This window comes from Seriola lalandi, unplaced genomic scaffold, assembly GCF_002814215.2.
Source record: "Seriola lalandi dorsalis isolate HSWRI2012SDOR001 ecotype SW California unplaced genomic scaffold, Sedor1 jcf7180002054370, whole genome shotgun sequence".
Classification (NCBI taxonomy): domain Eukaryota; kingdom Metazoa; phylum Chordata; class Actinopteri; order Carangiformes; family Carangidae; genus Seriola; species Seriola lalandi.
In genome coordinates, this window is record NW_019524923.1 from 598,853 (window position 1) to 610,120 (window position 11,268).

Sequence of the window (11,268 nt, forward strand, 5' to 3'; positions counted from 1 at the left end):
GGAAAAATTCAGATGGTCTAAAACTTTTGACTGTTAGTGTATATATTTGTATAATATTTATACACTATATTTTTGCTACATGTATGTTCCACCAGGTTTTTTGCATTTACACATTCCAAGCTTGAGCGCAAACATATGATAAGCAGATGGTGCTCCGTGCATAATGAGTACTCTGTGTAATCTCTTGCAGGTTGCCCAGTCATTTCACCCCAACATGCAGCGTTTCATTTTCACACATGGTGTTGTATTTGGTGTCCATCACTTTCTAGAGGAGTATGGCAACTTGAAGCATATATCACCAGTGAATATATCGTCAGACTGTAATCAGACACCAAAGACTTGTTTAAATAACTTGAGTCATTTTCCTGCGTTGAACTGTAGGCCTACATGTATACATACCCTGTTATATTGGTCATTGTTTCTTCACACAAAGGCAATTCAAAGGAGAAACATCCTATTGAAACTGAGTGCACTACTGATTGCATTTTTCCTGTTATGTGTAACATAAGCGTGATGTTTACAGACAGCTGTTTCTAGGACTTTTGGGCTACCGTAGCCTATACAATGCAAACTACAGGGGGACAGCGTGAGACAATAGATATATTTCCTATATCCTATTTATAAAAATTAGAACAGGAGATGAAAAGAGCTCTTGATTTTGTTCTTCAATAGGGTTATTCTTTGAAGTTACCGTACATTTTGTCTGTGTTTGCATTTGCACTTGCTTTTCAGCTTTATTATTTGCATTCTCAAAGCTGCTGTGGCTATTAGACAAAACACCCGCTGGGCTTTACACAGGAGAGGTGTAGACCAATAATGGTTAGTGACAAAGGCATGTGACCTTCAACGCCGTACAAAGTGAATGAGTAAACTCTTCAAGGTGCCCGCACTTGCTCAGTGGCAAAACAAACTAGTATTGGCAGCTATCAGGTGTGTTACGCTATGAATGCGGGACAGGTCAGTGACGGTGTGCTCAGCAAATGTTTTACCCAGATCAATCGAGGCCACATCAAATATTGCTACATGATCCCATCTGATGGTGTATAAATAGCTACTTTTGAGGACATTTTGCTTGCTATGTCAACGCTTACATGTTATTTGATGCCATTTATTCCTGCATGTCATTTAATGCTGTTTTGGTTAGGGGTCAGGGGTTAGGTGTTAGTCAGCAGAGAAATGACGCAGCATCAAATGACATGCAAAAAGCAAAAAAAAGGCACCATCCAGTCCGCCATATCATATCTATCACATACAGCTTACGAAATACAACCCCTTTCACACTTGACCTCTTCATAACTCTTCTGCTTTCATAAAAACTATATCAAAAACATTCACACCAACTGCCACCAAGGCAAGCTGTGAAGGAATGATTACCCTAACATGTGCATATATTTGCACTTTACAGCCAAACTGTTGTACATACATGATCAGTCATATGTCAATCAAACACCCCCATTTTTCTGGTTTTTATTGAAATTTCAGCAGTTTAATTCCAGTGAATAACATTAAATGGTACTAATTTGATGCAAAAATATCCTCAGAGATGTAAAAAAAAGACAAACAAAGAAAATGCATAATAAGAGATGCAAAACATCTTCAAAGAGACACAAAACAACTATAAATGACTGCGTTTTGGTCACTATACCCATTCCTCCTGTCCAAACTGGCCATGAAGATATCCCTTCCTAAAGACATTCCAATGTAGAGGATGAAGGACAAAATCCATGGTCATTGTTCTGTGTCAAAATCCAGAATGCATCTAAAATTTAAGCAGCTACAATCTATATTTTTTTATAATGCCAGTATATCAAATAACAAAGTGAAAGTCATCACCCAAACATGCAGCAGCCTCGGCTTTACTCAGCTTTATAGCGACTTGAAGTACATTGATAAGCTGGGCCACAACTTTACTGTTTTTTCATTCTCACCACTCCCATAGTGGTTTTTGGCTACAATGTTGCCATGTCAGCTGAAACACTGTTGCATTGACAAGTTGTTTCTGCTGGCTGCAAGTGGCCAAATATATCAGTTATTTCAGCTTTAAGCTGAAGCTAAAATGAGGTTTCAAAAGTCTCAGTTAACCGAGTCAAGATCAAGATGAAATTTTCCAAAGTTACAGTCCATGTGCTATAGCATAAAAGCCCCCTTTGTGTTTTCTGATGTTGAATTTCTGAGCTGTGGCAGGAGGATACACAACTGCAGGCTAATGTAAGACACAAAGGAGGAATTTGACCTAAAATAACTTTGAAATATACTGGATTCATTTGTCTAACTCAGACTGCTGGGGCTTCGTATTAGCTTTGGTTGAACTTTAGAAGTCATTTTTACAGAGAGCAAGGACTATGGATTTTGTCCCCCACTTACATTAGCCTACAGTTGTGTTATGAAGGGATCTCTTCACAGACAGTATAGACAAGAGAAATGATTACAACAAACCAAGTTAACCTGCACTTTAATGTTTGTTCACTATGGACAGATCCAAGTGTGTCAGGGTTGATTGCACCATGTCTGATATGTTGATCTCTTCCACTGGATCAGCTCAGGGTTGTGTCCTTTCATCTTTATACACTCTGTACACCAACAAATGCAGAAATCCTAAAGTGTCAACGTGATTCAGTTGTAGCCTTTAACAGACTCACGCTGGCTACTTCCCTGTAATCGCTGTCACAATCTTATGGTTGACGCTTATAACTTCCTCTTATAGAATTAGTCACACTCACTGGCAGAATGACTGCATTATGTATTAATAGTTAAACCTGACAGCAGATGACAAGAACAGACTGCATCACTTAGAAGAAGTGTTAAGCTTCCTGTTCTGTCATATTTGCCTTTACACATTACACTGTAAAATGTGACATGTTAACCTAACTAATCTAACTAAATATAACTATTAGCTTTAAGTTATGGTGACTTCATATCCATGTGCTCAGTTTAGTTAAAATGTAACTGTGCAACTTAAAAATGGCAACTAAAGTTAACTGGCCCTTAAGTGGTAGAAACTTAAGTAAAACAAGTTAGTCTGACTTGTGTGGAAAGTTGTGTTTACTCAGTAGAGTTTAAGAAACTGATTGCCTTCAATAAATCAAGTTTGCACAACAAAGATCAAGAGGTTCATAGGATTATTTTTATACATAAGAAAATACCATTTTGAGCATCTTAAGCAATGATCAAGGTATACATTAACAAATAGAAATATTCAATGATGTAAGACTGTTTGCAACTGCAATAAAGCAATTGTATTATAGACTATAGTTATATGTCACATTAAAATAAAATGTGCCTCCAGGGGGCTCATTTATTGTACAACTAATTTCACTCATGGTTTAACATGCTTTATCCTAAAAGGGATTTAAAGTTACTAGAGACAATGTAGAGTAATTGTCAATAACAGTAATACCAGTCACCATGCACAGTTAACATCCAGAACACAATCCACTCAATTTATGCCTGCAAACACATTACCCTAGAGCATGCTGGGAAACTCCACCCACTAATCCCGAATAAAAACTCCAGGAACACAAAGTTACAAGTCCAGTTTACTCACGTGAACTGAAGTTTTATACCTTCTTCAGGTGAAAACAGTACATTAATCACATTACATGAGTTGAATCAACAAGATAGTGAGAAATGAGTAAACCACACTAATTTAATTCAAGTCAGCATAAGTATCACCGTTTACAGTGTAGGCAGGCCTTTTCACTGCCTGTCTTCAAATCTCGTCTTAAAACGCAACTCTTTTCCTGGCTTGTGACACAGTTTGAGATGACCGAGAGAGCAATTTCAAAGGCTTGTGTCATTCTACATTGTCAAGGTCGGAGCTCTTTATTTCACAGCCTGCGTGCAGTTAGGAAGCCTTTTCTAAGATTTGTGAGGGAAGACTTGAAATGCCCATCCATCCTCCAACATGACACGAGGATCCTGCACAGTCCTTGTGGTCGGGATCATCTGCGCCCACCTGCTTCTCATTGGGATTGGCTTATTTATGGCTCAAACTATCCGCACTCTTATGTACAACCGCCTCATAAAGGTAAAAAAAACTTTCATCCTCATCACTTCAGTTAGCAGATGTGTGAATGTAGGGCAGTTTGAAGGACTCATTTTATTCATTTCCTCTTTGAATGAAGCAAGAACAAGTATAGTGGACAAGTAGAAATAGGACTGCGGCTCACCATTATTTTCACTCTCCAAATTCAAAGACACAATCAAATTGAAACCTGTGGCAATTTCGACGGGATAACACCGACTATTCATAGCAGCTAAATTTAACCAAGGCTAATTTCCCCTAGTCCACTCAAGACTACTAGCAACTAACAGCTAGCCTTTACACACTCAAGTACCAAAGGCTAGCTGCTATGCAAATTTAGCCAATGTCCTACAGACCGCAAATATACATTACGCGTTTTGTATCTGTTTGAAGTACGATAAACATGCGGATTGTCGGCTGGAGCGAGTTCATTTGGTACTTAATGATGTGTCACGTTTGATTATGTTAGCATAGCAGCTAATTAGAATGTGCTGGCTAGCTGTGGGTTTCTTCTACTGTCAATGGTTGCAGGTGCTAGCAAATAAATGCCCACGAAATGGGGTGAGCCTGGGTTGGCTGTATTAAATAAAAATACTAATGAGACAGCAGAAATACTTACCAAAACATGCTTCTACAGATTTGAAGTGGAGTTGTTGAAAGCAGACAGGTACTTCACTGTTAGGAGGCACATCTTGCACTGCATGATGATGCTGTTGCCTTTCCTACGCTTGAACAAAAAGAAATCTTCCAAATGTGGCCAAGGATTTTTTTCTGCATTTAGTTCTACAGACTTCGATGTTTCAGCTTGAGCTTCATCTATTATTTCTAGGTCTGGGTCTTCTGGACCACGACCGCTGGCCGTGCCTGCTTTGTCGACCTCCATTCTAGCACTAGAAACTAAAGACTTCGCGCCCACTAACCTAGCTTGTCCGCGCGCCAGTGCTAATCACATCATCATTTGTCACTGTTGGTTCTGGCCATTGGTTTACTGTCTATGGTTCTGGTGCGTATTTTTCCCCTGTAGGTTGAATTGTTATTTTTACTCAGTAACGGATAGGATTTATAAAGTAACTAAGTACAATACTCGAGTCAAAATGTACTCAATACAAAATACCGATTTTAAATTGTACTTAAAAAATACAAAATACACAAAAAAAGTATTCAATACAGTAACGGGAGTAAATGTATTTCGTTACTTTCCACCTCTGTAAATATGTGTAGTGCTTTCCACCACTGGAGCGTAGAAGGAACCCGTCACACACACCTCTTCAAAGTGCTTTCTTGAGCTGGTTGTGGTTCGAAGGTGAAAGTCTCTTGACACGAAGCAGCCCACAGAGGAGTTGGGTTTACGCTAACAGAGGCATCACAGCAACAGATGTAGTGTCTATCGAGAGAGAGCACACCAACTGTTGCTTGTTGACTTTCTTGTTGCCTTGACTTCAGTTGCTAGAGATTAGTGTGCGCTGCGTTTACAGGGGAAACGTGTAATTTCCAGACATTATGTAAAGCGTGACAGTCCAAATAAGAGTACCGTATGTCGCATGGTGTCTTTGCATGACCACCTGGCTGTGACTGCTGGAAAAAAAAATAAATAAATAATAATTTCTGTTCCTGAGCTGATGTCTTGTGAAAAAGTTCTGCACTATGTGATGTTACTTAACACATTTAGTTAAGTACTCAAGGATGATTTTGAGGTACTTGTACTTTATGGTCCTTCATACTTCTATGTCACACTATGCTTCCTGTCTACCCCTCCACTGTTGATTGTCAAATAAAGGAACATAGCAACCACAGGGACTTGAGCTCAGCATCATCAGTCTGGGGTCACGTGAGGTCACAAAAGACTCTGAGCCTTAAAATCACAGACAAAGCTGTGGGGAGTCCCCCTAGTTACTTGGAACAACTTAACCTGCCAAATATCTTGAAAAGAAGGGTGGTCAGGTATGTCTACTTTAGGTACTTAAAGTATATTTTGATGCTAATACTTTTCTACTTTCACAAAAGTTAATTTTGAATGCAAGACTTTTACTTTTAACAGAGTATCTCTGCCCTGTGATATTTTCCACCTTTACTTTGTTAAAAAATTAACAACCATTAACACAATATATATCATTCTGAAAGATGCCATTCTGCATAATAAGTGTTTCTACTTCTGCTACTTTAAGTATATTTTGATGCTAATATTTTTTGTACCAGTGTAAATTTTTGAATGCATGACATTTACTTGTAGTGGAGAATTTCTACTCTGTGATTTTATCACCAGAAAATGAGTAACCATCCCTCTCCACCCCTGCATAAACTTTACACAAAGTAAGTCGTTGTGTCCTTGAAGTTGCTGCAAGCGGAGGCGCTTTAACATCGACATATACTCACCCATGTTGCTCACACCCCCCCCCCTCCTCCCTCCTCCGCCCCACCCTCGCCCGCTTCTCGGAGAGTGCTCAAGCAGCCGCGACCAATCAGCGCTGTCCTCGCTCGGAGGGAGCGTCTTCACAGACCGCTACAAATACTCCGTGGCACATTTCTTATTGTTTTATTACGGCGGCGTGTAGGACGCTGCTTCTGAGTGATTGCAAGGACCTCGTGGTTGTCAAAGTGAACGGCTTCATTATTAACCACGAGTAAACAGACGTACCCGGAGCTCTTTGTAACTCGGAAACTCGTCGGGGCTGAACTGAACATCTCCTACCGTTACTTACTTAGCTGCTCGTCCGGGTGGAGTGTGCAGTTTGTGACCACCCTGAACAAACTTTATTACAACCTTTCAACAAAACAAAACAGAAAGCGGCGGGGAAGTCAGTGTCGGAGCTCTTTATTTCACAGCCTACGTGCAGTTAGGAAGCCTTTTCTAGGATTTGTGTCGGAAGACTTGAAATCTCCATCCATCCTCCAACATGACACGAAGATCCTGCGCGGTCTATGCGGTCGGGATCATCTGCGCCCACCTGCTGGTCATTGGGATTGGCTTATTTGTGGCTCAAACTTTCCGCACTCTTATGCACAACCGCCTCAAAAAGGTAAAAAAAAAAAAAACCCGCTCATCCTCATCACTTCAGTTAGCAGATGTGTATATGTAAGGCAGTTTGAATGATTCATTTCATGTATTTCCTCTTTGAATGAAGCAACAACAAGTAGCCTATAGCTGACAAGTAGAAATAGGACTGCGGTTAACCATTATTTTCACTCTCCACTAAGCCCTGCAGCTGTTTCCTTACAGGTGAGTGGTCCAACAGTCCCTGCGAGGGGTCTGCCTATTGAATTAATAAACTATCTATACTGACAAAAGTATCATGCTGGAGGAGGATTTTCCACAACCTGGCAACCCAAATGTGCTTATTAATGGCTCATAACTGAGCTATGAAGTATTAGTAAATGAATGAATGATTTATTAAGCATTATTAAAGCCATTATTTATAAATTATAAACCTTTTATAAAGGGTGCCTTATCAGAAAGTGCTACTGAAAAGGTTACTGCAGTGGCCTGAGACCTTGTACTGTTTGCAAACTGTAGATGATGAGGTTGAAAGTTCATTATTTTATTTATTTATTTTTTGGCTGTGCTCAGTGCAGACCATTAACACTGACTAGATTGCCAATTCATTCTATCATACCAGAAATTTGGGACTAGGGCCACCAATTTAAGGTAATTTTCATTACAGATCAATTTGTCAAGAGGTTTATTGATGAATAATTCAGTCTGTAAAGTGTCAAACCATAGTGAAAACATGCCTGTCACTACACAATTACATTTTTATGCCTCTGCATAGTCAGAAGTATGGAAGTAAGTTGCTTTTCGGGTTGTCCGTTCATCATCACTTCCCAAACCCAAATATATGGAGTTAATATGATATGCAAAGAATTTCTGGCATTTTTTTGCTACATTTGCTTGAAAAATAACTGAAGCGATTAGTGGATTATCAAAATATCTGCCAACTATTTTTGCGGAGATTGTTTAAACAACAAATTGTTTCAGCTGTACTTGGTATTCTGATTTAAAATGCAGTAATGACAGGACAAGTAAAACTAAATTACAGCAGCAGACCAAATGTTATTTTTTTTGTCTTGTTTTGGGGCTCTGATTAGTAGCTCATACTGTGCAATGAGCTCTTCCTTTTCCCCACAGTTTCTTAGATAACAAGTGTAGATAGAGTTTGTGGTTCATTAGCGTGCACAGTGTTGAAAGACTTTATCTGAAGGGCTGTTACCAGCAGATGGTAGATCCAAAGGAATTCCTAATGGTCCAGTGATGTATGTTTCTGCCTTCAATACTTGTCATTATGACAGGAGGGGTTTCAAAGGCAAATTCCACAGCTAAGAATAAGTAAGGGCTGGGTTGGTATCGCTTGTTCTCAGTATTGGTTGGTATTTTTAACACGTCAAAGAAAATGCTGAATCAGTACATAACAAGAAAATGTTTTGTCTACACTGCTGTGATATCAATTAGCAAAGATGCAGTTTGAATAAAGTGGAACTGGTCATACGTTACACATGGGTGTGGCTTGTTGTACAAAGTGTCATGCAGAGATTCCCAACACCATGTACACAGTATTACATGTAAACACAAGAACTTGTTTTTGTGAATGACACATAATCTGATGTGACAGAGCTCGAACTAATGACCTCTCTCATTCTCAATGAAATTGTGTAGTCTATAAAATGTCAGAAAATAGTGAAAAGTGCCCATTAGAACTTCTTTGACCCCAAGGTGACGTCTTTAAATTTCTCATTTTGTCTGATCAACAGTTCAAAATCCCAAGATATTCAGTTAACAATTATATAAAACTGTGAAAAACAGAAATTGCTCACATTTAAAGGACCACTAAATAGAATTTAAGGGGGCTCTAAAGACAGAAATTTGTGATTTCGCTAGCTTAGAATGAGTCCTTCATAGGTATGTAAGGAGAGGGCCCTCTTCCATAGAACCCACCATGTTGCACCGCCATGTTTCTACAGCAGCCCAGAATCGACCTGATCTTACCTGAAGGCCACGTTAGCTTCTCCTAAGGTCTGAGACCCCTGCATATGATGTGGCTCCCGATAAAAACGTCCTGAACATTTACACAAGGAATCCGAACCGGCCATAGCTGACTGCAGTGACAGCAAAGGTGGTGAAGACACCAACTCCCATGACCCCACACTACATCACGACATCACCAAACTCTGTCTTTTGTTATTGTTTTGATTGAGAGACCACATAGTGTTAGAAAATTACATATTGTGCAATTTAATCAACTAATTGTTTAATCTTTAATAAATTACTCCTTTTAATTTTTACTGTAGATGTTTGAATAGGGAATATCCTAAACCTATACAACCTATGTGATAACATGGGAGATATCTGTGTGAGAGAGTTGTGATGCTTACAAAGGTGCATCACATTTTTTAGAAGGGCAGTGGATGTGACTGATGGGAAATGCATATTGAAAGTGGTGTAAACATCAGTATTCTCTTCAGCACTTCACACCTTCCACACATTCAGCTGAGCCTGTTAAATCTCCAGCTGTTGTCACAGTGACCACAGGACCACAAAAAACGATTTTCAAGCATTAGACGCGAAAAAAACAAATCGGTTTGGTTGCACCATTGAAAACGTTTGCTCAGCATCAGCTATCGTGCTGCGGATCCTTCAGTTCATTTTTTTTTCATTTACAGCAACGCACTCCATACCTTTAATCAATCTAAGTGTCAATCCAGAGATTTCCGGTTATATTTTAGACTGTTAAACAGTGAAGGTAAACGCGTTCCCAGAAGGTTCACTTTACTTTGATAACAGTGCAGGCATAAAAGCACCATTGGCCCACACTCAGTATTATCATATGGCACACCTTCATCCTTATTTTCATATCAAACTAGTTTCTCCATAACAGGTGTCAAATGGCTTTTATCAGAGAGGCTTAGTATTGACTTTAGAGGTCAGGGGGACATATTCACAAGGTCTTCTGGCGCTGGGAGTTGGGTCCTAATGCTAAGATTGTATAATTTAAAGCAAACTTGACTTTTATAGAGGTGTCTTAGGTAAATAGCTGCACAAAGTGGAGACAAGTAAATAGCTCCCAAAAATTCAGTAGCAGGGAGTTAATCTTTGGCTACAGATAAGGTTATGCGGGGATGAGGTCTGCAGTTTATTTTATTCAAATTACTGATCAGTGGATGAAATAATGTCACCTCACCATTTCAATACATTCAAAGCTACAAATAACATCATTTCCTCTAATTGGAATGTCTTTGAAGGCAACAATAAAAAGACAAAGTGGACTTACCTGTTGTTGGAGTAACTGATAAAATAAAACAAATGATCACTGGCAGTTTCACTGTGTTTAACGATCACATTTACACGTATGCTTACATGTACCTCAAGGCTAGTCAGTTACAGTAAAAAAGAAAACCGTTTACTCAAAGTCTTTAGCCTTAGGACAGTCTGGTGGGGCTCTACAGGTGTTTGGCTAACTGAATGGCTCTTTATGTAGTGGTTTATGAAGATACTTGTATGGGCCCCTCAGGAAAGTGCGATCTGTTGCCTCTCAGGCACAAAGCAACAATGTGTAGGGGTGTAACCATGCCCCAGGACATAAATTTACTGAGGTCAAGAGACTCGGGGGAAGGTTGAGTGATGCTGTGTAAGAGGGTGAATGGCAGTTTAATTGAGAAACCATTTCAACATGAGTCATTTCTACATATGCTCACATTTGGAAGATACTACTGGGGGCATGATCTTGGTGTCCTGAATTACAGTGTTTGAATGTGTTATGCTGCAAAGTTTACAGTGTTTAAAAAAGATTACAGCAGGGGTTGATACAGTAATACATGCTGGCATTTTTCAAGGTAGACAAACAGTAATTTTGTTCTGCATTTACCTAAGGTGAGCAATTTATTTAATGATGAACCTGGAATGATTTTCACAGACTGTTTTTTAAGCGTACGAAGGCATTTCAAGTTTTGAATCAGTTGCAAACTAGACAATGCCGAATCTTTAAAACGAATGCTGCTTAGCTTGTTGAAAGATCTTACATAGTTTTATACATGCAGGAGTGAGACAGACAGGGGACAGTACCCAAGCCTTGATTTTGCAGCGCAGTTTCTGCCTCTCGACAGTGTCAAGTTAATTTTCAATTTCATAGAAAAACTCGGTAAAATGTACGTGTGGGTGTGACGCACATGCGTAGCCGCTCACATGCAGATACACATAGTTATCTGCTAGCCTGGCAGGATGATTTATTTCAGTCGTATCAAGTTACCCCCCCCCC

At 39.4% G+C, this 11,268-nt stretch overlaps 1 protein-coding gene across 2 annotated transcripts in view; it reads left to right on the forward strand.

The window, feature by feature from the left end:
- Positions 1–6,539: 6,539 nt before the first annotated feature.
- LOC111656794 (lysosome membrane protein 2-like) overlaps positions 6,540–11,268 on the forward strand; it is a 20,339-nt gene continuing 15,610 nt past the window's right edge. For both annotated transcript variants that reach the window (XM_023408652.2, XM_023408653.2), the window contains exon 1: positions 6,540–7,041. In XM_023408652.2, coding sequence (XP_023264420.1) covers positions 6,919–7,041 — 123 coding nt within the window. In that variant the 5' untranslated portion in view covers positions 6,540–6,918. The remainder of the gene's footprint in view (positions 7,042–11,268) is intronic.